The sequence below is a fragment of the Talaromyces amestolkiae genome, assembly GCF_001896365.1.
Source record: "Talaromyces amestolkiae strain CIB chromosome Unknown scaffold10.1, whole genome shotgun sequence".
Taxonomy (NCBI): domain Eukaryota; kingdom Fungi; phylum Ascomycota; class Eurotiomycetes; order Eurotiales; family Trichocomaceae; genus Talaromyces; species Talaromyces amestolkiae.
Window position 1 is genome coordinate 472692 of NW_024468046.1, and position 27056 is coordinate 499747.

General features: G+C 47.8%; 7 protein-coding genes across 7 annotated transcripts; 3 read left to right on the plus strand and 4 right to left on the minus strand.

Moving 5' to 3' along the window:
* Positions 1–984: 984 nt before the first annotated feature.
* Positions 985–3378, plus strand: BHQ10_005643 (uncharacterized protein; the record flags this gene model as incomplete). Its single annotated transcript, XM_040878142.1, has 5 exons — positions 985–1477; positions 1537–2256; positions 2322–2464; positions 2517–3110; positions 3169–3378. 5 exons carry the CDS (start codon positions 985–987, stop codon positions 3376–3378), a joined length of 2160 nt encoding a protein of 719 aa, XP_040734147.1.
* Positions 3379–4049: 671 nt separating this feature from the next.
* BHQ10_005644 (uncharacterized protein) lies at positions 4050–5469 on the minus strand (the record flags this gene model as incomplete). Its single annotated transcript, XM_040878143.1, has 5 exons — positions 4050–4284; positions 4347–4685; positions 4753–5022; positions 5080–5304; positions 5357–5469. 5 exons carry the CDS (start codon positions 5467–5469, stop codon positions 4050–4052), a joined length of 1182 nt encoding a protein of 393 aa, XP_040734148.1.
* Positions 5470–9049: 3580 nt separating this feature from the next.
* BHQ10_005645 (uncharacterized protein) lies at positions 9050–12304 on the plus strand (the record flags this gene model as incomplete). The annotated part of the gene is made up of 1 exon (XM_040878144.1): positions 9050–12304. One exon carries the CDS (start codon positions 9050–9052, stop codon positions 12302–12304), a length of 3255 nt encoding a protein of 1084 aa, XP_040734149.1.
* Positions 12305–12823: 519 nt separating this feature from the next.
* Positions 12824–14420, minus strand: BHQ10_005646 (uncharacterized protein; the record flags this gene model as incomplete). Its single annotated transcript, XM_040878145.1, has 3 exons — positions 12824–13878; positions 13933–14094; positions 14153–14420. 3 exons carry the CDS (start codon positions 14418–14420, stop codon positions 12824–12826), a joined length of 1485 nt encoding a protein of 494 aa, XP_040734150.1.
* A 1192-nt stretch (positions 14421–15612) lies between these two features.
* On the minus strand, positions 15613–19093 carry BHQ10_005647 (uncharacterized protein; the record flags this gene model as incomplete). The annotated part of the gene is made up of 3 exons (XM_040878146.1): positions 15613–16338; positions 16389–18988; positions 19048–19093. 3 exons carry the CDS (start codon positions 19091–19093, stop codon positions 15613–15615), a joined length of 3372 nt encoding a protein of 1123 aa, XP_040734151.1.
* Positions 19094–19517: 424 nt separating this feature from the next.
* On the plus strand, positions 19518–22293 carry BHQ10_005648 (uncharacterized protein; the record flags this gene model as incomplete). Its single annotated transcript, XM_040878147.1, has 2 exons — positions 19518–19682; positions 19735–22293. 2 exons carry the CDS (start codon positions 19518–19520, stop codon positions 22291–22293), a joined length of 2724 nt encoding a protein of 907 aa, XP_040734152.1.
* A 635-nt stretch (positions 22294–22928) lies between these two features.
* On the minus strand, positions 22929–26612 carry BHQ10_005649 (uncharacterized protein; the record flags this gene model as incomplete). The annotated part of the gene is made up of 3 exons (XM_040878148.1): positions 22929–23014; positions 23068–26436; positions 26519–26612. The coding sequence occupies 3 exons, from the start codon at positions 26610–26612 to the stop codon at positions 22929–22931; spliced, it is 3549 nt and encodes a 1182-aa protein (XP_040734153.1).
* Between the last annotated feature and the right edge of the window lie 444 nt (positions 26613–27056).

A 27056-nucleotide genomic window follows, 5' to 3' on the forward strand; every position in this document is an offset into this window, starting at 1 on the left:
TCAAGGTTGTCCCCCCGGAAAGATTTCTGCTTTGTGTAGTATTGTATACCCCGTATGCAAAAGACCGCAAAGAAACGACGAAGCGCGGGGAGAGAGGCCCGTTGCGATGGCTCGCGATGCGGAATCGGACCCGACCGAGGTGAAGCTAGGCGATCCGGTGGCGATAGCAGACCTTTTCCTTTCTTTCCTTTCTATATGATCAAAACAAATGTGCTCCCGCAATATTGCTGCATCGTTTCCAACTCGGTGCTTTCGATTTCAACGGTGGAGGTTGTCTGAAGTGGTACACCGGAGAAGTTTGAGGGTTCCGCTCGGCGGCTAGTCAGCGTCACTTAAGGTACGCCTCGTCTAAAAGAGAACTACAAGCTGCTTTTCAGTCTAAATAATTTGATACGGATTGACCTTTGAGCTAGCTTTACTAGCATTATCTCCACTGTCTCCCACCGTCATCCCATTATGCGTCCGAACTGTTGTTGTATATGCGGAACACTATTCCTACTGCCCTTGTTTTGTAGTAGGTAGGGCTCAAAGCAATGGCGTTATTTTTCTTTACTATTGGCAATTGCGAGACTCGAGAACAACTAGCTTACTAAATAAATACGTAACGTAGCTAGAGGGTAGGAAAGCAAGTTGGAAGCATAGCTCTTAGTTAAGTCTTATCTATGTAGCCTGGCGTGGTCCTAGCGCTGCCAGCCTGCCAACCCGCGCTGTCCCACTCGCTCCTCACTCAGACCTGTCACAGCTATCAGTAGAGCTCCTGCAAGTGCCCAGGCCATTCCTTGTACGTATAGATTTACTTACAAGTCATTGTGCTTTGCGTACTCATCTACTCTCAATCTTACAGAACCCGCCCGGGCGATCACATTGCGCGTTACGATCGATCAGTCGCGAGCTGCGACGGAATCCCGCCTCCACCGGTGACGCAGGCAGACTCTCTGATCAACAATCAAGAATACCCCAGCACAGCACTCAACCCCAGCCAACATGTCTCTGTTTGGCACGTCGCCCGATGAGGCTCCCACAGAAGTCAATCCCTCGCGATTATCTAAATCGTCTCTGTTCGACGACGAGCCACACAGCCAGTCCGGATCAGCTCTCTTTGCCGACGATAGCCATAGCAGCGACTCGCCATGGAATATGCCCACACCGAAACGAGGCGGGCGCCAGAACTACGTCAAAACCCTTCTTCCTGCGTCTGATGTACCCGATAGTTATACAGATGCCTTTGAATTGGTTCTGGATGCAAGCGGTCGAAGTGGCGCCGGCGTCGGGCTTACTACGATTCGACAGATCCTGGCGAGCAGTGGATTGACCGCGGCTGACCAGGCTAAGATTCTTAATCTGGTGCTTCCTGGGGGTCAGGAAACGTCATCTGATGGACTGGGGCGGAATGAATTCAATGTCCTTATAGCTTTGATAGGTTTGGCTCAGGAAGGCGAGGACATTACATTTGATGCCGTGGATGAACGACGGAATAGTACGTTTCGTTCCAGGCTAATATATGCGTGTGTGTTTAGGCTGGCTAATTGGGATTAGAACTACCTCAACCGAAAATATCGTATCTAGAAGGCCTTCGCCATTCTGAAGAGCCTCCCCCCGCCGCGCCCCAGACACAGCAGCCAGAAGAGACACCACGGCCAGAATCACAACAGCCCGTTAACGCACGGCCACGACAGACCTCCTTTAGCGCAGCAGAAGCAGATCCTTGGGGTAGTCCGGATCTTCATCGCGGCCATCAACATACCTCCAATCCTTCCAATGAGCCCGCACTTAATAGATTCGGCGGTGTCCGTTCAGCTACCAATGGCTGGGTTGCTGCTGGTTCTACCGCAGTCGCAAGCGAGTCGCAGAATACATCACAATCGAATGGACAGGGTCCCCCTAGTAGCTCAGGGTCAGGTTGGGGTGACTACAACAATACGTCTCAAACAGCTCCCCCGTTCGGCGCGGCCGCTCAACCAGGATTCGAAGCTTTTCCAAAGCCAGGTAATGGACAAGATAGTCTTGACCCGCAAAGCCGGTCTCTGGGGGGTGGTCGGGTGACTGGTCCTGGAGCTGAGGAGATCGTAACCGTTACACTATTACCCGAAAAAGAAGGCTTGTTCATGTTTCAACATCGCAATTACGAAGTCAAGTCCCCTCGTCGGGGAAGCTCGGTAGTAAGACGTTACAGCGACTTTGTCTGGTTACTTGACTGTCTACAAAAACGATACCCATTTCGGCAATTGCCACTTCTTCCTCCCAAGAGAGTTGCAGGTACGTCCAGAAATCTTGTAACCATAACCTAAAATTCAGCTCACCGTTCGTTTTTCTGATCAAAGTCAATGGTACTCATCTTTCAGCGGACTCAAACTCGTTTCTTGAAAAGCGTCGTCGTGGGCTTGTTCGGTTTACGAATGCGCTTGTGCGACACCCTGTCTTAAATCAGGAGCAACTGGTTGTTATGTTTTTGACTGTTCCTACGGTGAGCTAGTGTCGAATACATGCACCAATACGTCTTGCTAATTTTGTTTCAGGAACTATCGGTATGGCGCAAGCAGGCGACAATCTCTGTCCAGGAAGAGTTCGCAGGCAAAGCTCTGCCTCCTGACCTTGAAGACTCATTACCAACAACATTAAACGAGACATTTGATACTGTGCGTTCGGGCGTCAAGCGCTCGGCTGAAATATTTATCAATCTTTGTGCATTACTCGAACGATTGGCAAAACGTAACGAGGGATTAGCTGCAGACCATCTTCGATTCTCTTTGGCCCTACAATCTCTGACCGAAGCAACCAGAAGTACCTATGCTGTGGACACAAACGATGTGCCACTACTGAACGAGGGAATTAACGCAACCGCAAGACATCTTTCCGCAAGTCAAAGTCTGCTAGAAGACGAAGCACGAGCCTGGACTGATGGCGTACTGGAAGATCTCAAACAGCAACGGGACTGCGTCGTTAGCATGCGGGATATGTTCGATAGGAGAGATCGCTTCGCCAAGGATAACATTCCTCAACTCGAGAAACGMATCGAGGCCAATGAGAAGAAATTACAGGATATGAGGAGTCGTCCGCAGGGGACGGTCAAGCCGGGCGATATTGAGAAGATTGAAGAGTCTATATTCAAGGTGTGCAATAATCTTTCTGTTCCTGTTGGAAATTGATAAAGCTAATTTTGCGGAATAGGACAAGGAGTCTATTGTACAGCAACATGCTCGCGGCGTCTTCATCAAAGAATGCATTCGTGACGAGCTTCTCTACTTCCAACACAGCCAATACCACATCAGCCGCCTGCATCAAGACTGGAGTCAAGAGCGAGTCAAATATGCAGAACTCCAGGCCGACAATTGGCGAGGATTGAGTGAAGAGGTGGAAGGAATGCCCAATGGAGAGTAGTTACTACCTGACAATTGAGTTCGGGCTAATATCGAGGACTGATAATAACATGATGTGTGGAAAGGGCCATACTGCTGCTTGATGCATATATACATACATATACCACGCTTCACATTGGTCTTTTTTTGGTTCTCCTGTTGCTTTCTTTCACAATGCAGGCTTGTTTTTGTTTCATAATTGCTATTGCTTGTTTGATTGCCATTGGATACATATTTGCTTTTTCGCTCGCTGTCATTATTCCCTGCTCATTGTTCTCATACCAGGCCAGACGTCAATTGTCATTGGAATCAAAGCGTCCTACTTTTTTCTTTGTTATCGAGGTATAACTATTACAACGCTACTGAAGTCGTTGAGGATTTTACGCTTCCTCTCTTTGGATGAGAAAAACAGTCTCATATCCTCGTGCATGGAGCAGTTGTGATTGAAATACGTGTGTTTGGACCTAAGTGGTTCGTCACATTCTCGCAGACTCGGTCCAGATCATCATACCCTATCCTGCTGTAGCCCTAATGACCGTACTGAGGAGTAGTCTACACAGGGCTATTTCTCAGATGGGAAAACAATAAATCAAACGTGCAAGTAATGAAAATAGCAGCTGTCATTGTTCCCGAAAGTTCTACCTAGGTACCTAGCTACATATCATGAAAAGAAACAGTAGACTGCTTTCCGTACTAAACCACGCCACGGCTAAATCGAAGTGTACCATAGGATGCTGAATCGTCCAGATTATTCGTAGCGTCATTAGCTTCAATTGGATTCGCTTCTATAACTTGCTTAGTGTAAGGCATACTCAGCCCTTCTACCTGCGCAAAGTAGGCATATGCAATCTCGTAAATGGGCCGCCATTGACCACGATCTGTTGCAGAAATAACGCTCCAGGGGCCACCGACAAGATCTGCGCCGCAGCTATTTGCAGTGGTCAGATTAGACAACCCCTTGTCTTCAGGAGAAGGGCAAAGGAAACATACCGATAAAAGCTTGGATCGTAGTCTACCGTGTTGCCCAGATTATACGAAGCGGTGTACTCATATCCAACCATGAGCCGCGAATCGAGCAGATCCCAATAGTTCTCGCCCTGGTTGTAGGCCGTTTGGCATAACTCGGCCATGTTGCCTAGACCGAGCTGGGTGTGTGCCTGGTCGCGACCTGATTCGGAGTTTTGCCCATTCGCATTGATAGTGTTGTTGAGATCTGCGCAAGCGAAGGTTTGATATAGGTCAAGTCCTTGATTGTACATTGTTGCGTTGTCTAGGAATACGCCAAAGGCGACGATGGCTTTTTCTCCGCTTGTTCCCCAATTGGCGAGACTAGAATACACATCTTGTCAGCTCCGTCATATATTTTTTGTACTCAAGGGTCGGTATCATCACTAACAAAGGATACTCCTGTGTCGCAGATGCCGTGGTCTGAGAAGCAGGAGGGTAGAAGACTTTGAGGATCATCTCTTTGAACGTCGAGATGTCCTCATCTGCCCAATCCGAATACGTGTAGCGCATTATTTCAGCTGCATTGACCAGCTGTGCACCCAGCAAACTTGCGGCGAGCTGGGCGTCAGTGCCGTTTATCAGAGTCAAGGTGCCCCCCCAAGCATTCAGGATCTCCACCGATTTTTCGGCATAAGCTGTCTCACCTGTGATGTACCACCTGTCGGAATGTCAGCTATTGGTCTAATGTTTTCAACTCTCTATTGATAGACCTTACATGAGAGCATTCAGAAGCGAGGCAACAGAATCATTAGCTAGCTGTGCTTTTCCAGGTGAGCTTCCGGTAGCATTTCGGGTCACATATGTCATTGGCCCCTTTAGTGTATACGACGAAGACGCCAACGGGTCGCCGGACATGTTTTGATATGCTGTGTACCATGGCTCAGTCTTGTTGCCAACGCCATATTTCATGCGGTTCAGATCGTCGAGAGTGTGCAAGATTCTGACCAATATTAGTCTTGGTGATATGCTTCAATTTGTTCTATTCTACAAACCCGGGATGAGTGAAGGTCACGCGGCGGCCTGGGGTTTGTACATGCGGCTCATGCTCACATAAGGGGGACGCTAGAATTGACAAAGCGAGACTTAAAAGGATAAGAATCTGCATTGTGGAGTTTGATATTGCTTTAATGATCGACTGCAGCACTAAACACTTTTCGAAATCGATAGGAGTCAACTGGTTCATGCTTTATATAGTTATATCGATGCTTCAAATGTCTAGACCGGGGATGAGAAGACATACGTCAATATAACATCGAACATATCCGTCCCTGCTTCTTGTTAGGCCAATTTTTTGCTGTACTGGAATGTCAGCATAATCAGGGAAGAATCATTGTGCCAATTTGGTTCCTGAACAATCTAATTCCCGGGGATAGAAATGCCGGCATATCGCCCGCATCTCTATTTGATATAACCTTAGAAGCAACTGACCCCACAACGCCTCCCCCGAGGTTTCATTTTCGCTCGTCGGAGAAGTTCTCGGACAGCTTGAAGAAGAATCTTACTATTCATGGTGCGGAATGTCATCGAGGGTCTGATGATGATGATTGACTCATGCTATGGCTATGATATAGAAATTAAAGAGTACCAAGGTTATATCGATCATTGCGCATTGGGAAGGCCTTCGCCGTGAAACGGAGTGGACGTTGCTCACTTGATGCATTTCATGTTGATTTGCGAAAATAAGAGTAGGTCTTAAGGAAAAGCCCTCAGAGGTATCCATGGATACAGGTTTATACAATATAGTCATATGCTATATACCTAGGTAGTCTCACTCTTTTTACACATGTGGTCATCATCAAACATCTGCGCGGGAGATGAAGCATAGAAAGCCCCGGGTTGACCAATGTCTGCAAGAGCGCTAGCTGCCCATGGGGTCCCCGCACGAAGAGTCAATTGATGGAATTATTCCGTCTCTACAACCGGATTATTCTTTGATCGCCATGTTATTTTCCAATCTTACTCTTCCGGAACAATCCTCGGGCCTTCAACCGGACAATATTACCAAGAGTAATTGCTTATAACTGTAGGTAAAATTGTCACGAACAGGGTGGGAGGTTTCAAGCAACTCATCAGCGAGCCCGAGCTAAGCTAGGAATTGTCAGGAGTAGGATGAAGAGGCAGCAAAAAAGGGTAATACTAATATATTCCCTCGCGTGATCTCATATCAGAGATCGTCATCTACCCTTTGGAAATTGAAAAGATATCACTACGATCACTGTGACTGTCTGTGGAAACGTAAACATTTTCCCGAGCAGAGTGAAGCCACACGCTTATCTTATCCTTTGACTATGTATCACCTAGCGGCCGAGAAGAGAAGCACCACCGGCAATGCTCTGAGCTTGAGGTCAATTGCCAGCCAACTGGACTTCCTGGAAAATATCTCCTATACAAATTGCAAGCATTAATGTTGAACTTGTGGTACGAACTGGATTTCGGTTGATTTTGTGCCTAAAATATCCACATTCGTTGCGCTTCGGCCGCGCGCGTTTTTTTGCCCTGTAGATCACTATCGAACAAGCTTTGTTGATATTGTCTACCTTGCTTATCTGTTTACTGAATAGATAGGGTACGGGCTAAGTACGAGAAGCCACAATGGCAGCATTTGTGTCGTTGGTCATTTTCATAATACTAGCGAGTCTAGACTAGGCTTGGGTTGGGATGTCGTCGATCTGCGGAGTAGGGGATACTGTGCTCCTAGGGCACGCCCCGGGATGCCACAACAACAACACGGTCTTATGGACCGGCCAGACGTCAAATTTGCAGGGCACGAGACACCCGACCACAAGGATATACCAATCAAAAGTGCAGCAGCGATTCGGCATGTTAACGAGAGACAGAATTTGCAACAGGGGTTGTTCTTGCAGCACGTAATATGCAGGTAAGCAGCCCCAAGATCATATAGACATAGCCGCTGTAGCCGCAATGATATTTTCGAAGTACCTCGATTTCGAAATTGTTCTGCTAAAACTGACATATCGATTCCCTTTTTTGGATACGTACGTTGTTGGCCTTTGTTTCTAGTCCTGATTAGAAAGTCGGAAGACGGTGAAGATAAGTTCGTTCTTTAATTGGGGCGATGCAGGCGATACATCGAATAGTGGATCAGTCGAATGTCGACTGAAAAACATCACAACCCCTTCTACGAAATTCACTTAATTAATTGATCAGGCTGTAGATTGATCCATGCTAAGCTCTTGGACAGAACAGACATGTATCACAGCGGCTCTTATGGAAATTTCTAGCGCGTGGCGGCCATGCTAAAACCCCGGAATGCCCGAATATGGTGTAACCACCAAGCCAGCAAGTCTGGGCCATGGATTTGTTTCAATCGGCGCATGGCTCATGGCCATGCAAGGGCATTCGCTGGAACTTAGGCATTAGCTGGGGCGTAGGCGTGGTTCTAGCCAGTATATACAAGCGACGTCGTACAAACTCTGCGTTGTAGTCTGGGCACGAATGGGTTTCGGTTCTATCTGGTCTGTGCAGTCATGTGTACATAGTATGTGCTCGGGAATTTTGAGACTCGATTGTTGGCAATGTCTGGGCGTTGATTTCTTTCCTATTCTGTTGTGAATGACTGAATGTAGCCAATGGAGGAGAATAGGAGAATGTTTTTGTTTTGAAAGCTCCGCTCTTGGCGTCCGAGTGCGGGCTAGCCCCAGCCTCCGCCCGCTTGCAGTGAATGCCATGCTCCGTACAGTCCGGAGTACTGTACATACATATCTGTAGACTGTGCACAGTCTAGACTGCTGGCGGTGTGTGCAGAAAAAGAAAAGAAACAGGCCGCTTTCGCTGCCAGACACAACTACTCCAGTATGAGAATATAAATATAAATATAAATATAAATATAAATAAACAGCCTGCCTGAGCATAGTCAAGATATCAAGCGTGTTTAATATTATCGGGTGGCGCATCCAAAGACCCGCCAAGGCTTGGCTGCACGGAAGTTTTCTTGTCGGATCGTCATTGTCTTCTTCTTTCTGCCTTCTTTCCTTCCATGCCGGTACATCTTCTTACACTCTGGATACAACTTCCTTACGCACTCGAGATTCTGTTATACTCTCTACGACTATAGTGCACACGAACAATTGCCCGTCCGCGGTATCATGCATCGTGCTGCTCGTGATTTTTCGTAATCAGCTACGTATGATTATCTCTGGGCCCATCACTCACACGCCCCACTTCGACTGAGACCAAGAACTCCAAGAACTCCAAGACTCCAGGATTCCAACTTCCACGCCATAAATCGCCTGAGAAAAGTCTTCACTCGTTGATGCAAGCATTGGCATTTGCGTGGTAAACTGTCAAATCCGGTAGGCTTTCCCCTTCCAAACCCTTATCTTCCCGAGGCCCCAGCGCGTCATTGCTCTTAATCCCGCACCATCTGCAGTGTCCTCTCTTCTTCGGGTCGTTTCTTTTGCTAATTCCTGTCGTGTGAGTAGCACATGTCAATATTCTTCGTCGTAATCGTGGCCGTGAGCTACAGATATGAACAAGAGATCCAACGGGAAACGGAGGTCACGCCGAAACTTGGAGCTCGTCACTGTCAAGCCTGATAAATCCGCATACAAGTGATTCGAAGGACTCGAAATTTAGTTGGGCGGTCGACAGAGGTCCTCCAACGGGTATTCGGAATATCCGCGCTATTATCGTCTTCTGAATTCTAGGTGGATCAGATAGACAATATGGCGTGGGATCAACTGTCGGTAGACAAGCCCCATTGGGCATACATCATCTTGGGAGGCTTCACCAGTCTTTTTATGCTGTGTTCGCTTTTCGTGAAGGAGAAGCTCTACATTGGTGAAGCTACAGTCGCTACCCTCTGCGGTATCATATTCGGCCCGTATGCCGCCAACTTGTTTAACCCGGACTCTTGGGGAAATGTCGACAAGATAACCCTCGAATGTTCGCGCATCGTCTTGGTCGTGCAATGTTTTGCCGTGGGAGTCGAATTGCCCAAGTCTTACATGGAGAGGCACTGGCGCTCCGTTTTTTTACTCCTTGTCCCGGTCATGACGTGGGGTTTCTTTGCAACTAGTCTTTTTATCTGGTGGCTGATTCCCCCTCTATCCTGGCTTGAAAGCCTGGCATGCGCAGCATGTGTCACTGCTACCGATCCTGTTTTGGCATCTTCGGTTGTCGGTAAAGGCAAATTTGCCAAACGAGTGCCCAAACATTTACGAGATTTACTTTCCGCCGAGTCTGGATGTAACGATGGAATGGCTTTTCCTTTCATTTACATTGCTTTGAGCATTATCAAATACGGAAACAACGCCAACGAAGTTGCCCTACATTGGATTTGCAATACCATTCTTTACGAATGTATCGCAGGCGCTGTGTATGGTTTCCTTGTTGGCTACATTGCTCGTCATCTGATCAAATACGCAGAAAAGAAAAATTTGATTGACCGAGAGAGTTTCTTGGTGTTCTACTTCGTTCTTGCACTCTTTTGTGCCGGCTCAGGCAGCACCCTCGGTATGGATGACCTTTTGATTGGTTTCGCCGCTGGAGTCGGATTCAGTAACGACGGTTGGTTTACCGCCAAAACCGAAGAATCGCACGTTTCCAACGTTATCGACTTGCTTCTCAACTTGGCATATTTTGTCTATTTCGGTTCTATTATTCCCTGGAGTTCTTATAACATGCCTGAGCTTGGTATGGTTCCTTGGAGACTGGTGGTCATTGCGATACTCGTCATCTTTTTCCGACGTATCCCAATTATGATGCTCTTGAAACCGATCATACCGGACGTAAAAACCTGGCGAGAAGCCCTATTCGCTGGCCATTTTGGACCGATAGGTGTCGGTGCAATATTTGCTGCCATTCTAGCACGAGCAGAACTCGAAAATGACAGCACGGAACCTGAAGCGCAGGCTGATATGCCTGGCCCCGGTCAAAAGAACTATCTACTTGTGCAGCTGATTTGGCCAATCACCACTTTCCTTGTCATTGCATCTATTGTTGTGCATGGATCTTCTATTGCTGTGTTTACTCTTGGTAAACGCATCAATACCTTGACCATTACACTGTCGTATACCACGGCAAACGACGAGGGCCCTTCCTGGATGAATCGTTTGCCTCGAGTTCAGTCCATGTCAAGAAGCTCTTTATCGTTACGAAAGGCAGACTCCGAAGCTTCAAACGAACCGGCTGCAGAATATCCTCCGGGAATGTTGCCACCCATCGGTGTACCTGGAAATTTCCTTCGTCGTGTACAGGAAGGAGATGAGGAAGGTCGACGGTCACAGAGTCTACGACCAAAGAGGCGACGCAAGCGAGTGACTAATGCTGGAGGCCCTATCAGTCAGTCAGCCATTATGCCCGCAAGGCGTCCAGAAGCCACATCTCCTGCCGAAGAGAAAGGTACGCCTCCCGAAGAACTATCGCCGGCCACTGAAGACGAGCGTCAAGAGCGGGATCGGATTGAACGAGAAGGCTCGCCGCCACGAGCAGAGCGTGATAGATACGGTCGGGAACCAGATATTGAGGTCTACCAAGAAGGTAACAAGATCATTATTGAGGACGAGGAAGGAAATGTCTTACGAACTGAAGACATCACGCACGAGTCTGCAGATGAACAGCGACGACATATCTTGGAGGAACACAAGAAGCTTCAAGCCGACAAGTCTGGCGAGTACGCCAAATCCAGGACTCGACCGCACGAGAAGACTGAAGGGGAGGAAATTGAAGCTAAAGTCGAAGAGACGGTTGGCCACCCATACCGCGCCTTTCGACAACGCTTCGGTAACTGGGCCGGCCGGGGAAAACAGTCGTCTGCGGAAGAAGGGCCATCTACTGCCAAACATGCAAAGCCGCCTCGCCAATCTGCGCATGCCTATCAGTTTGGCGATACCATCATTGTTGAAGACGAAGATGGTGAAGTAATCAAGAAGTACACTATTCCTTCTGCCGGCAAAACTGAAGACGCTGTGGCAGCCCAAGCTGCCGAGTCCCAGGTACGACGAGGTCTTACCAGAATGGGTACTTGGGTTGGAAAGAAAGAAGGGGAGTCATCCAAGGCTGGTGCCCAGAAAGCTGGGCGTAAAGATGACTTTGATGCTGATGACGGTTTGCGATTCACTGTTGCTCATGATCCCGCTCTCGAGACCCAGGGAGTGGGCGTAAAGGGAAGGCGGATGAGCAAGCATGACTTTATCAAGGAAATCAGCAAACTAGATCCAAAGGCACGCCGTAACTTGGTTGAGAAGTCCGATGCACCACAGGTTGTCAAGGAAGTTGCTCGTCAGGAGGCTGCTCTACAGGATAAAATCGAAGAGAAGGCCATGCAGGAATCCGAAACCCAAACATATCCAACAACCATGCTTGGAGACCCTGTGTCTGATGATGATTCTGAGGTGGAAAGCGGTAGCGATTCTGATTCAGTCCGTGGTATTCCAACACATGATGTTGCAGGCGCATTAGCACAGTTTTCAGGAAACGCCCAAGAACGACGTCGTCGACTTGCGGCAGAAGACGAGCCTGCACGGCCGATTGAAGAAGAGGAAGGTGATTCCGAAGATGACGGCACAGAACGTATCCCACCATCTGTCCGGAAAGCCGCCTCTGGTATTGCCGCGCGTATTCCACAACGCGATCCCGACGACACAGGCGAAACACCTGCAGAACGAAAACGGCGTCTCGCCGCTCTTGGCGAAATCGAAGATCTAGACGATGAGAACGATGACGAAGAAGCTGAACTCGCCGGTCTACCGCGTAAACCGAGAGCTGCCGTCGTTCGGGAGCCTTCAGTCAATGAAGAGGAGGATAACGATGTTGATGAGTCACGCAATGTACGAAGCTCGATTCAATTTGCGGATGGTACTCGCCCGTCTCGCGTGACCAGCGGGACGTCGGAGTCTAGTAACGGGAATGGTAGGAGCCCATACGGGCATGGCAATCGGCATAGAATTTCTTGGGGCGGAGAACGTGGAAGACATTGAGTGATCAACTGCTTTGAATGATGCCCAGTGACCATTTTTTCTTCTTAAACCTTACTTGTTGCATTCTATACATATGATTTGCTTCCGTGGTACATACATATTGTTCAAACACTACATCTTATACATAGTTTTGCATGCTGCTTTCTGGACAGTTCGATTATCAGTTGAGAATTAGCGTCTGTTCGATTTCTTGCACTGATTTTGTTCACTTCTGTGTTTTTGTTTTGGAGAGTTTCATAAATGATTTGCTTTAGAATTGTTGATATAGCTACTTGACAATTTGGAATTCCCTTCAAATGTTGATATATAGCAATTCAGTTCCTTTAGCTAAGAGATTCTTCTTGTTACATAGAACTCTTGCCGATGGCAAAGGATATGTCATAGATATCACTCAAGTAAATGCAAATGTGGATTGAATGATAAATAATAGATAGACAGTCAGACGTCACACAAAAGGTATATTCTACACTTCATCATCACATCTACCCAAAGAAAAGAAGAAAAGCAACATCAAGACTCTCACAAAACACCACCAGGCACCGTACTCTTATTCTTCCCATCAAATACAGCGCTATTCGGTGCCGAACCCACGGATCCAGGATACGACGGTGTCGAGCCATCAGTTGGCGCAGACTTGCGAAGCATAAACATCGGTTTCCGTCCTTCTCTGTCTAATTGTTTGAAAAGGATCAGAGGTTTTTCGTCCAGCGCCAAACACCTCTCTTGGTCGCCATATACGATATATAGAGCATATTGTCGCCAATCAGCGTTGATATTGTATTTCTTCAGAGCAGCGGGTAGCACTTTGTGGCATGGGTCGTCCATTGAGACCCTAAACGACTTGAAAATTTCGACACTCGGGGCAGTGGAGTCTGTGTTTCTTGATTCGGATCGTGAGCTTGCGCTGGGTGTTGGTGTTGGTACCGGTGTCGGGTTCGGTTGAGGTGCTTCTTCATGCTCGTAACCCTGTCGGATTGAGGCTGCGGAGCTCTTGTTGTTATCTCTAACGTACGAGCGAGGGCCAAGGGTCTGTTGTTGCTGTCCGAATTGTCCGGGTGATGTTGGCGATGGTATGCCGGGCGAGGTCTGAGCGCCACCGTTCATCGATGCCGTCAGATGTGTAGACGCCGCCATAGCTGCCGCAGAAGGATCGATGTTAGTACCGTCGTTGTAAGGGCGGCCTTCATGGATCGATGGTGGTATATGTGTGGGAGAATTGCTGCTTTTGGGGGTTGTGCCTCCGTTGTAGACTCTTCTGGAAAGCGACCTACCCAGTGCCGAAGGCTCATTGCGAAGATTGCCTGGCGATATAATGGATGATGTGTCGTGATATATCTCTGGGCTCGACGTCGACGCAGACTGAACGGGAGGAGGTTGGTAGGGCAACGGTTGTGAGCGATCTTTAGCTAATTTGAAGATAGGAAGAAGTTCTTCTCGCAATCTACGGTAATCCTCTGATACTCGTCTCAATTCCGCCTCGACAACGCTGAGCCTTTCGTCTCGTGCCCGTATCGTTTGCGCCAAACGCGTGATATCTCCGTATGTAGCCGATTCATGTAAATTGTGGTCGGCGGCTATAGCTCGTCAGTTGGACCTCCATTGATTATTTCGAAACAGTTGCCACTCACATGGCGCAACATAGTGATCTGGATCGATAGCAACTCCCTGTTTCACTTTTGTCTCGTAGACGCTCTTCAGTATTGTTAATCTGTGCCCAGCACTAGAAATACCCATTTCTTTCAATTCCTCATGCTTGAGAGCTATCAGGGCTTCGCCAACTATTTCGTTCTCTACGCGGCATCTTGTCAGCTAAGAAAGAAGTATCAAGTCTGATACAAAGTCACAAACCTATGAAAGCCGTCCGATACTGCCGTAAACCTAGCCCGACCACGAAATCTGCACATTCCTCTGCCGTCCAATCGCTTATTGTTGATCGTACGGAGCCACGCTCATCACCCATATTTCCGTATGTTGTAGGTGTATGTTCAGTAGATATAGAGTCTGAATCGGTGGGTGATATCTCGGAGTCCGTGGGTAGTACTGGAGATGCCAGGCTGCGCTCGTACTCGTCGTCAGCATCCGAATCATCGTGGAAACGAGTTTTCATTAACGACATTTTTGTGAACGATCGGCGATCCGGTGTATCACTGTATCGCTTCGCATGTAGAATATCTGAACTGGAATGATGTCGAGCCGCGAGCGCGGCGTTCCTAATGGTTCCACGATTCACAACAAGAATGATATGGCGCAAACCCAAGAGGTAGACCGGCAAGTATTGGAACCCAAATAAGCTTCAACGAAGACAGAAGTAGATTCTAACAAGTCGTCGTGGTTGCTAATCCGCCAAAGGTGCCGATGAAACTAGTCAGAAAGCGATGCGTAATGTGAAACAAGCGATAGTGTGGCAGTCGATGCCGGCCGCTCTTTGGATTTGGAACGCGCACGTGTAATCAAAACCGGAAGTAAGGGATGACTGCAAGTAGATATGAATCGTTCAAATGCGCGAAGATGTCTGGATAGAGAACGTCTTTCGTAATGTTGGTCGGGGTAAGCGGACAGTGCTTGGGCTCAGTTTTGGATTGCGTAGTACCTATATAAAGTAAAATCCCGGAGAACGTCAAAGTCGAGTATGAAGCACCGCTAAGTCAAGCGCCAGACATGTCCCTGCGATTATTGATGAAGCACAACAGTCAAGACAAAGCGCAGCCTTGGTCATTGAACGGGGGGAAACTGCAGCAACAACAGAGGGCTCCACGTGACGAATGCCCAATGCTCGAAGGACGAGCAAATCAGGGCAGCTAGGTCATGTGATTTCATTCTTCGTTACGATCCAGAACGCTATAATACATAGTAAATTACCAAAGTAACCGGACTGAGGCAGTGCCGCGGTACTAGCGAAAGATTGAAATTACACTTTGCCTCGGATAGGATTAGTCGGTATCCACTACGGACCGAGACTTGTCAATCTGCTAGCGCCTTGGCGTTCCTGGCGCCTTGACGAGGTCTGTCATTCGCGGCCTGGACTTGCGTTACATCCTGCCCAAGCAAATGGCAGCGACAGAAGATGCAAGATCAGACACTCAGTGAAAGGCTTTATTGATCATCTATTCTATGCTCCTAGCTGATGAAAACACTATAAGCATCCGATAAGTCTGTGTTCTGTCTTTTTCGTTCTTTAAAGTCTATTTTACTGTTAAACTGGTGAGATAGAGGTTCAGAAATCATTTCATTGTGCCAACGTAGATATTGCAGACATATATATATGCTTATATTTCAAATGCAATTCAGCGGAGTTTCCTAGTCTTCCCTCATTCCGGCTGTAATTCCATTGGCCTGTTCTCGCCCTCGTCATCCGTGTTCTGGGAGCTCTCCGAGTTCGTGTGGGTGATCTCTCCACTGGACAGGGCTGGAAAGTTGTTGAGATGACCTATTTGAGCAAGTGCGTCTTCCCAAGCCTTACAACCAGTCGCCATGATCCGCTTAGGGTTAACTTCGATTGGAAACCATCTCTCTCTGCGAGTCTGCGATTTGCTTCCTCCCTCAAGCGCGGCTCGACTAGCTCTCGTGGTCCGCGCCTTTCTTTTTGTTGACCCTTGTGACGAAACTCCACTCAGTTCATCCCGATAGCGCTCAAGTCGTGAATCATATGCCGCAATAGACCGAATGTATGGAGCTATGTCTGCGGCTACCACAGACACTCTCTCGAACGATGGGGCTAGACGACCAGCCGCTTGTGGAACTAGATCAGAGGCTCGCATAATAGGTTCAAATGCGTAAAAGTAGGCTGCAGGCGAGAATGAGGCAGATCTGCTTTCGGATTGTTTAGCTAGAACACGATCATTCGTCAAAGAGTCGTCTTGCAATGAATTTGCATTTATTGCTATGCGTCGCATCAACGCATATGCTGTCGATCCAATATCAGAAGAAAGACCGGTATAGTCGGGCTTGCGGTTCGCAACTAATATTGGGTAGTCTTCCTGATAGTTGGCCTTTTCTTTTTCGGAGATTTTGTAAATAGTGGTATCGAGATTATCCTGAAAATGTTAGCGCACAACTGTTGTCAGGATTCGGGCTTAGTATTTACCTTTTTCTGGTCTAATGACCAATCGCAGGAAAGTACATCAAAGACACTATGACTTTCGGCCATCGCCATCACGTCGTGTAATGAGTCAATGCGCCTTTGATACTCGCGAGGGTGAGAAAGATAATCAGACCATCCCCCATCTTCATTATCCATATCGAAATCAAGTTGCCACCAATTCAAGCCTTCAAGCAATAGTTCAGAGTCCTTGGTCAGGCTCCTATCGACTAGGCCCATGTCCCGATTAAACCAGCCCATATAGCATTGATACGTATGTAGGCTAATCACTTTGAGTTTGTTGCCATGAGCATCAACATCAGATCCCGATGGCCATCGGTCCAGGATCCAATCGATTCCAGATTTTTGGCTGCCAACGGCCATTTGACACCAGAAATCGAGTTGCACTATAGACTTCCGAAAGTCTTGCTGCGAGGCTGAGTAGAGACTACTCACAGCTTGGCGGCTCAGCATATGGCCCTCGTTTGCAGCGAGAAGTAACAGGTAGTCGATGGCAAGACTTGGAGGTGGCGCGTGAAATCGAAGAATGGCATGCAAAGAGAGGTCTTGGAGCGGAACAAGACTTTCATCAGTGCATGTCATGATCACAGGACGCTTAGACTGTTCAATGAGTGCCAAAATTCCAGCCCAGAATTGTTTATCTTCTTCAAACAAGACATCAACTTCTTCAAAGAGTATCAACGATTGTTTTTGCGATCGAGAAGACTTAGTTGGAGCTTCCCGACAAATGTTTTTGTTGATATAACCTTTTGAATTGCTTCGATTGTCCTTTGCTTTATTTGGAGCAGCTGGTTTGAAGAACATGTTGACTGTATTTTGTTTCGCATCGGGCAATTCAAGGCCGTAAGGGTGATCGTTGGTGTCAGAATCATCGCCCTTTCCATCCAATTGAACCAGATGGTTCTGCGTCATATCACCTACACGCTCTAGAATATCCTTAGCACTACGGCGAGTACCGCTGTTAATTTCGAAGACCTCGAAATCTAGTTCCTTAGCAACAGCATAGACCGACGCTGACTTGCCACAGCCGTTCGGACCGCTGATTAGGACGGCATTAGTCAAACGTCCTTTCTCTCCCTTTTTGAAGTTGCCTATGGAATCGCCGACTCGGATGACAGTACGCTTCGAAGAAACAGTCACGCCACCAGCCAGCTCATCTTCTGAGTCTTGAAGCTCATCCATTTCGGATGCTTCTTCCTCACTAGATACAATGAAACCATCAAGCTTGTCAGCCACCTTGCGTCTTTTGGACTTATGACCTGCCGAAAATTTCTTCTTGTTCTGGTAGGTAGGCATGTTCCCAGTTCCCACCGAAGACACTGTAAGCTCCCTGAGCCAGTCACGTAACATTCGAGCTTCGGGGCCGGATTGAAGGACATCTTCAGCACATTTAGGGCTATACTTTTGTGTCCATTGCACGGTGTCGCAAATCCCATTATCAAACGATGTCGTCGATGTTGCGATAGAAGCGTAAAGCTTGGCGATACATGGATGAGCTCGCCCCTCTTCACCTTGGTAGCCAGACCCGTGTGTAGTAGAGTCAATGCCGTGTAAAACTTTGCTCTTCATACTCTTTCGCAATGTTTGTCCACTAATGGTAGATCGAAGTGGAACACGAAGAAATGGTTCTTTTGAATCTGATACTTGGAATTGCATCTGGTTCCCTGCCTTTTCTGAAATATCAAGTAGAATATTTTCAGCATCATCTATATGCACAGCGCGTTGCTTGCTTTTTTTCTGATGAAGGTTTATTGCTTCGAACTTGTCGCTGAATTGATGTACTACCCCTCGTACGTGGACAAGGTCCCTGGGAGGCCATATAGGCGGAGCTGGCTCGGGAAGTTTGGCGAAAAGTGATTGAGAAAGCATGCTCTTCGTAGAAGATTGAATATTAGAATCACTTTTCGCAGAGTCCTGCTGGCCCAGTGGATCGGTACCTGCTAGGAAGGTCTCTGGTGGAGCTTTGACTGCCGGTTTTTTCGACATGAAAAATGGATGAGTGGCTTTTGGGGGTTTCGTATCCTTCTTGATTGCAGCAGGAACTTTTGCAACGGACTTCTGAGGAGCAGTATACCGTTCTTTTCCGCTGATGATGTCGTTGATTCTCTGACCAGTCGTTCCTCTATTTTCATATTTGATGACAACCCTCTTAGTATCATTCACTTTACGAGTTGGATTTCGCCGATGTCGAACAATTTTGTTGGCGTCTTTTTCAAGGGTTTGAGCAGGTGGAGAGCTCAGCAATTTACCATTGGTGTTCAGTTTTAACAACTTTCTCGGCGGTGTTGACTCTTTGTTTGCAAACGGTCCATCAGCCGGAGGCATCGACGTACTCTCTCGCTGAACTCGAGTTGGTTCTTCAACCTCGACATTATTGGATGCCGCTTCTGGTGTAGATGTCTTCACCCGTTTCCGCCGTTCTGCATTTGGATCCTCCTCAAGAGTGGTATCCTGACTATCTGGTCCATTGTGTAGCTGCTGGGCGTTCGAGCTAGGAGCCTGCGTGGAAGCTGCCAATTGATCGGTCGTGGTCTCGTGCACTGGAGGTAAATAGCCTATATCTTGCGTTTTTGGTTTTTTGATGACTAAGGAATCACGGTGTTAGAGAACAAAAGATGTCAGTTGGATAGAAATCTATTCTCACAGCTGCCGAAGAAAGGGTGGACTTTCTGCTGTTCTCCTTGGTCCATGACCCTATGCGCAACAGTAGAAGACATTGGCCTTGTACATGCTGAGATATAGCCAAGGCTGACTGAGAGTCAAGTATCACGAAGAGTAGGTATTATAGAGACAACTTGGACTTCTTTCATATAGGAGGCTGGCGGTCTCAAATGGCCATTTGGATGGGTGAATACTGAAGAAGTTCGATTGACAAACGCGAAAACACATAAATTAAGCGGAAGGCGCGTCACCGCGACGGAGGTGGAGCTGGGAAGGTGCTCTTCGCATTATAACTAATTAGGTTAGTGCAAATTAAGTGGGTCTGGTGGCCGGCGTAACTCAAAATCCGTGAATTTTTATTTTTTCGGACAAAGAAAAGAGCATCTCCAACGCAACAGGAAGGAGACAGCAGCGGGGTTCAACTTACCTCTTCATCTGTTACAAATGACAATCATGGATCTTCCGCCGCCTTCAATCTTGACCCAATTGCCTCGGCCGCTCCAATCTTCCACTGGGAAAACCAACGTCGGTGAAGTCTATAGGTTGTCCGAGTCAAAAAAGAGAAAGAGATATGAAATTGCTGTTGCCGTCGACGGCGAAGGCCTCAACATCTACAATGTGAGGGACTATCTCTCTGGCAAAATGTGTTTTGTCTGCTAATTCGAAACAGGTGCAATATCCTAAACTTGTCACGTCGTATGCCGTTCCCCCKCAATCCGAGTTTTCCTGTTGCCCAATTTCTATCCGTTTGAGAGACAAGGAATCCTCGGCGGTAAAAAGATATAGCTACTGTGCTGTTGGGCGGCCACAGAATCAAGTCAAAGGCTTTTTCGAAGAAGTTGTCTCAGGATCAACCGCCGCGCCAGTTATCAAATCTGCCTCATACGCTTTAAAGGGTTCAAAGAGCCCTGCCATCTTTGTTGGCATTGTTCCCGGATCTTCAAGCGACAGCAGCTCTTCGAACGATACTTTTGATGTACTCGTAGTACACAGAGATGGAACAGTACGAATACTTACATCTGATCTGGAAACTGAGAAATGGAGTCTGCAACTGTCAGGATTTGATTATGGAGTCGCCGCTGCTTTTCTTGTCGACCACGATGATGCTAGGAGGACATTATTCAGAAGGCGACCCGATCTTGCTGCTTTAGCTGTCGGAGATGTTTCGATCTCTGTCAACAGTACTCCACCAGTACTTTTGCTCGTCTCCCAGCCTCCCAATGATTCGGAGGCTGCCAAAGTTCACATGTTCTTGGTGACTACTGGAACTGCGATTGGATATTCAAATCAGTTGCAACAAGTTGAAGCTGTACAACTGCCCAAACTCGATGGACCTCAACCTGACGTCAAGCAGCTACAGTGGACATTTCACTCCGGGTCCGCAGGACTCGGTTTGTCGTTCCGGCAAGGATACGTCAATTATGATCTGTCGCAATATCCGCCATCGTGCACTTCGAGCCTGGTCCTTGCTGATGAAGAATTCTCCTCTATCATGCGCATCTCAGCAAACTCTGTGATTGGTGCCGGAAAGTCACTCGTCGCTTTGTACGACACGCACTACTCGTCCATCCAGCGCAGTATTACCTTACGTGAACTGTCAACTAACAAGTCGCTCGGAAAGTACGATTCGAAGAGTGTCACGAAATTTGTAGGATATTTCGCCAAGTTAGGAATTGCATTGGCGATCAAGGAGAATACACTCCAAGCCTTTGATCTGTCATCGACGCATTCAATAAGAGGAACATCTATTAAGCGTCAACGCGACGGATTATTAATTGATGCCATTGGACGCGGCGTTAACTCGTCAGCTACAGGCGTCAGTGCTTCGACTGTCTCTTTTGGTCTCAAATCAACACAAGAAATTCAGAAGTGGAACGCTTTCAAGAACGAATTGGAGAAGGCATCCAAGACAAAGGATGCAACCTCTTTCGACATGGCTGTTGGGGGTTATTTCGGACCTTCAGTGGAGAATCAATCTTTAACAACTATTCACCCTGAACAAGTCTCATTCATTCTTTCCCAAATTTTCACGGTGCGACAGCATCATTCTGGGGACTTGAGGAATGCTTCGAGTCTGGAGATTGCCGTGTGGCCTGAAACGACCTGCAAATGGCTAGTTAAAATGGGACAATTATCAGTGACTCACATTATTACCGCAGTTCGTCGAGCCAACAGACCTCAGGTGCTTCCGCCATTTGAGCCCGGTACGTTGGTACGCGCTCTGGCGGAGTTTGACAAGTCACTAAAAACTCTCACTCTCATTTTGACTGGACCGATCACGCTTGATCGAGAGGAACTCGCGCAGGCTTTGAAGATTTTCCTCGACGAGGCTAGGGCACGTTCAATGGCACTAGATCAATCTGCAACAATGACTATTACGGGAATCCCGGGCGGCGAGATGGATATAGACGAAACTTCGCAGAAAGTCACTCCTCCATCTTCCACCGAGGCTTCATTAGAGGATGCATTCATAGGACTTAATCTAACACTGTCCCGATTACACGACTACCCAACAAATCAGATAGTCTCATGCTTGCGCTCCACGCTCTCCAACACAGACACACTCGCAATCGTGCACCATCTCCGCGTATCTCTCGCCACTGGCGGATACACAGCCCGCTTCACCGAAGAACCACCTATCCCGCTAGAAGCCATTAAAGCCGCTCCCCCGCTATCCCTGGAAGCCATTATTGACCTCATGAACGCCAGCGTGGACGCCATCGGTCCCTCGGGCTGGATCTCCGCCGTGGAATTTGCAGGCGCCGCCGTCAACGAAGCCGAAATGATTTCACATATGCGATCCGAAATCTCAGCTGCACTGGCCGGTATCGAGGAAGCAGCGTACATGAAAGGTATAGTCGGAGAATTCATTCGCTACGGCACTCGAGTCTCCAACTCCACCTCCMCCCCAGCCACTACAGCAACCATAACCATGGGCGCTACAGAAATCAACGGCGAATACACCGAAATCACCAACAATGGTACCCGCGCGCGCATCAATCGCGAATACGACGCGTACGGTAAACTCTGGGAAACATACACGTTCCCAAAAGCAGGCGAAGAAGATGGGAAAATGCTACCCTTGTCCCTCAATACGCCGGATTCGGAGGTTAGTAGGACCAAGATCCAGAAGTCGACGGGTGAGGTTAAGCAGAGGACAAAAAGAGAGATTGCGTATTTGCAGAGACAGGCTGTGCCGGATTATTCTGTTATTAGAATTCATTTCTAAATTTTGGGCTGGTGTTGCCGTGTATATAGTTGTATTGGATAGGGTGTTAGGTGATGAAAGATGTCAATGTTACAATTAATGTCGTTTCTGAGCTGTAAGGTCTGCTTTCACAATCCCGACATGGGTCTACTGAAGTTAATAGCACTGAAAGCAAATTGTTATTTGTAGCAGAGATATAAAAATATACCGTAGATAAGTACACCATAAATGCGACCAAATGGAGTAGAGATCCACCTTCCATGCCTCGTATTTAAAACATCTCAAAGTGCAGGTCCAATCTGTACATCGTACTAAAATGAAACGGTTCAAGACAAGCGACACAGAGAATGAGAAGATAGAAGCAAGAAGATTTTCAAGAATGGAAATATGTGCACATCGAACAAAAACCAAAACCAACCAAAAGTGAAGTCCAAGGTATGTGATGCTGGATAACAACCGATTTTTGCGTAGCCAATAATGTATCTTGGTGTCGTGTCAGCATCATTCGTCTATGGGTATCGTATCAATCAAGAATTCGAGACAGGGGCCATTTCATGTTGCATGCATCATAAGCGAGAACAAGAAAAACGAGTAAGTTGTGTATGTATGAAGTAGTCGTAATGGTATTGAACGGTCATAAAATGCAAGGAAGAAAATCAGTTTTCAATTGTGACAGAGTTATCTGCGCGCTCTTTCATACGTGAGGCTTGGGTTTCCAAGGATCGAGCCATGAGTTTTGTAACTATTGATATTTGTTAGCAAACGGTAATCCAGCATTGACTTCATATCACATACTCGGCCAAACTGCAGCTCTGTCAAGCAGGTAGGCTGTAGTCATCAAGATCTTGGTACCGTAACCCCCTTCAATTGCACTGGGAAAACGTTGTAGCACGTTGTATGCTGGAGTAGTGCCGGTAGTCTGTGCCTCCCGCTGCAACTTTGCCTCACTGCTTCCCAGAATCTCTTTGATCTTATCAATCAGTTTGCAATCCTCTTCTTCCAACAGCATGATTCCTGGAACCTGACTGAAGTCAACCTCATCGCGCCCAAGAACGCCTAGATACGGTCCAACACGCTCCTGAACGGTCGTGATCCACTCAGCAAGGACTTGAGCGCAATCGAATGAACACATGGCACATTGCAAGGGCAGCTCGCGTGAAGTCCATTCGGCAAACGTATTTCCCAAGCGATCCGACATACATATTGAGTCGGCTGCATAGAATGCAGCTTTCCGCAAGTGTCGTTCCCGCTTTGATTGAGTTGGTCTAGCATATAGCTGTGACATGTGCGAAGAGGATTGTTCTGAATTTGGCTGAGCAGATAAATGTAGCTCCCCAACGCCAAGATCAGCTATCGAGTCTCTTCGCATTATATCGATGTTCCCTGAGCTGTATGTGTCGATTCCACCATCGTCGGCATGTTGAATGATCTCCGCACCACGGGCAAGCTCCTCAGACATTGCATTCCAGTCGCGTTCCCAGAATGCTTCCTTTGAGCGTCCCAAATTGACAAACAATCTCACGTAGGCTAGATCAAGCAGTGGGATACTGTCGGCGGATAGCGGTCCAGCGCCGTATGGATTTGGTCGTTCCAGGCTGTGTAGCGGATTGCTAGCCCAAGCAGCTTGCCAGGACCGTAAGGCCGGCTCGATGTGTGCTTGCATGGCGTCGGTCTCTTGAGATGTCCACTGGCGGCCCATGTGCCTCTGACGTGTTTCCCATATATAATTATGTAATGCGTGAATGAGAACTAAACAACCAAAGGTACTGGGCTTCAAATCACTCTGAGGTAAGTCCTCCACTCGAAGAGTGGACCCAAAGGCTTGAGTTGGCTGGTTCACGAACTTGGCTCGCTGACTTGCAGTGAGAAGTAGAGTCAAGGCCGAAGAGAATGAAATTCCCTTCTTTGAAGCTGTCGCACCACCCATTTTCCTCCAAGCTTGAGGAGATTCTGCAGCCCAAAGGTCTTCTTCGCAGGGGAGATCAAGGCGAATCTCAGAATTCGTCAGTGTGGGCGCATGGTTGTAAGCAGAGACAAGCAGACTAGATAATGTAAAGATGGCAAAAAGTGTTCGCTTTCGCTCCTCCACGATCTTCCAGTCTAGCCAGTCCTTGCGTTCTTTGGGCGGAGTCTGGGTTTGCGAGTTCTGATCAAATGTACCACCATCAGGGCTTTCATTGCTCTGTTTGCTGTTGTTGAGGTAGTCCTGGGGAAGTTGTTCTGCATTGACATGGTGTGTCAATTCAGCTGCGCGTGCAAGGCTTACCAAAGCAGCACAATGTGTACTAGCAATATCAGCGGAGGTCTTGTCGCCACAGGTATGTCCGTAGATAACATTCAACAGCATGGCCTGGAMAAGCCATAATGGCGTGTTATGAACGGGATTGTCACGGCTCGCAGTAGTCCGGCTTAGAGCGGCTGACATGTCAGCCTTGCGTCTCTCTTCCAAATAGAGTTGGATCATCTTTTTGGCTGATTCGAACAGGTCCTTAGAAACGGCAGTATCATATTCATACAGCGCTCCCATAGCCGCCATGGACAGAATAAGACAACCGCCACCCCTGGCGACTCCTGTAGAACTGAGATTGAGATGGCCACTCGCGGTACGTAGATTGTTGGTGAGGTCGGAGTTTTGAAAGTCAAGTGTGGGAATGTGTAGGAATGGGAGATGTGGATGAAAGTAGTTGATGTAGGACTGAATATAACGCTGCAGTTCGAATGAATTTGGCAAGAAGTAGGAAGGTGTTTGGATGCTAGCACATGGTCGAGGAGCAGCATCACGATTGTAAGACGTTCCGTTGCTCAGCTGAGAAGATTTGTGATGTAACGTTCCATTCGGTTGCGGCATGCCGGTTAGTAATGCCTGCCTATTTGGTGTGTCTGGAAATGTGTCTGGAAATGTGTCTGGCGATGTTGTGGGAATGGAATTTCGTAAGGGACTACTGGCGAAAGGCACGTTGAAAGGATTAGGAGATTCACGGTCGGCTACCATGGAAGATGAGAACATACTCTGCGAATGGTTTCCCAACATCGATTGGCTCATTGGAGTCAAGGGTTGGTTAGGCGCAAAAGGATCTGTGAATTGGACTGGGGTCATCAAGGACTTGGGAGAGATGGTGTCCACGGTTGCAGGGAAGCCCAGCTCTTGGAACGGAGAAGAAAAGTCCATTGTGAATGGAGCGGACTGTGAGGTAGAGAATTGAGTCTGCCAGCCGTTGGGAGAAGCAATCTGCGCTGAGGCTTCCAGCATCGGGTCGCTGGTTCGACTCTGGGATTCCGTGCTCATTGCAGATGGAGATGATTCCTCGATGGCCGAATCGCTCACAGGACCTAACGGAAGCGTGGTGTCGAAACCGTTGACCCAGTCGAAATTGTTCTCTTCATCTAACATGGTATCCGGGACTGAAGCTAGCGGGTGAAAGTTCTGATGAAAAGGAGACGGTGGGATATCATGACCAAATTGCGGCGAGTTACCGAAATGAAGCTGGGCCGGATTGATAGTGCTTCCTCCTCCGAAGAAGTTATCACCAAGGTTGAGATCAAAACTACCGTAAACGGGTGCCGTTCTTAGTCCGCCAGCAAGATCCACAGGGATTCCACTAGTCTCCAACTTCGGCAGGCCGTTTGCAGGAGGATGCACAGAGCTGTATCCACGGGTCTCGAAATTGGGGATGCCCGGTGCTGAGTTAAGACCAGGATGGAATGAGTGGTTCGTTTGAGATGGTAGTCGTGCAACGTTTGCACTGGCAGCGTTGATCACATTCAGAGCTCCATTATCGATATGACTGATAGTGTTCGCCCTCGGTCGCATGCTATTTGATGTGCCGCCAGCAACAGAATTCTTCCGGACGCGATTCGTTCCAGATCCTGCAGCGCCAGTACTCTCGCGGCGCGCATTTCGTGGGCGAGAAGGTGCAGCAGACATGTGTAGTTTTTGTTGATGTCGTAGCAACAAATCGCGGCGTGCAAAACAACGAGCGCATTCGGGGCACTCAAATGGCTTTTCCTTGGTATGAGATCGTTCATGGCGCTTGAGATGTTCTAGACGAGCAAATGAGCGACCACATGTAGTGCACCCGTGTGGCCGAGGTTTGTCGGTTTTTGGTTGTGCTCCATTAGAAGAGGCGCCGTTCGTCTTGGAATCGGCTTTCTTCGAGTTTTCTACTGGCATAAGTTAGGTAAGAGGAACAAGAGCTTAATAGCAGAATGAAGACGAGTTCTGCACACGCTGACATAGTCAACTTACCAGTCGTTTCACCGGGCATTTCGCGAATGGAAAGGAGATCGTCGCCATGCGCGATTGCTGTTGGGTCCTGTGCGACCAAGACTTCCCCCAACATTTTGCAGTCGCGGAAGTCGGCGGTGCTTCAGTTAAAAAAAGCCTGGATGCTTTTTTAATCTGAATACTTGTTGACAAAAGATTCGTGCAGTTATGGTGTGTCTTCGTGTCAATCTGATAGAAGCGAGTTAACAATTGAAAATGCCGTAGGAATAAACGCCAGCATTGAAAACAGGTACGGTAGACAGTTATTGGCTTCTCCTCTTTGCCGTCGCTTCGTCCGACAAGAGGTGGCAAGACCAGGGAGTGAAACAAGCTATAAGGGTGGTACAACTAACACTCTTTCTCCGCGCATCAACTCGAATGGTGGGTCGTTTTGAGAGATGGCTTTTCTAGTATAGTATTGGTAAGGATGATGATAGCAGTGTAAACTAAGCCAGGAGGTACACTGCTGGACAGAAAATTGGCAATTCAAATGAAGAGGAAGGCGAGTGTGGTGGTGGTG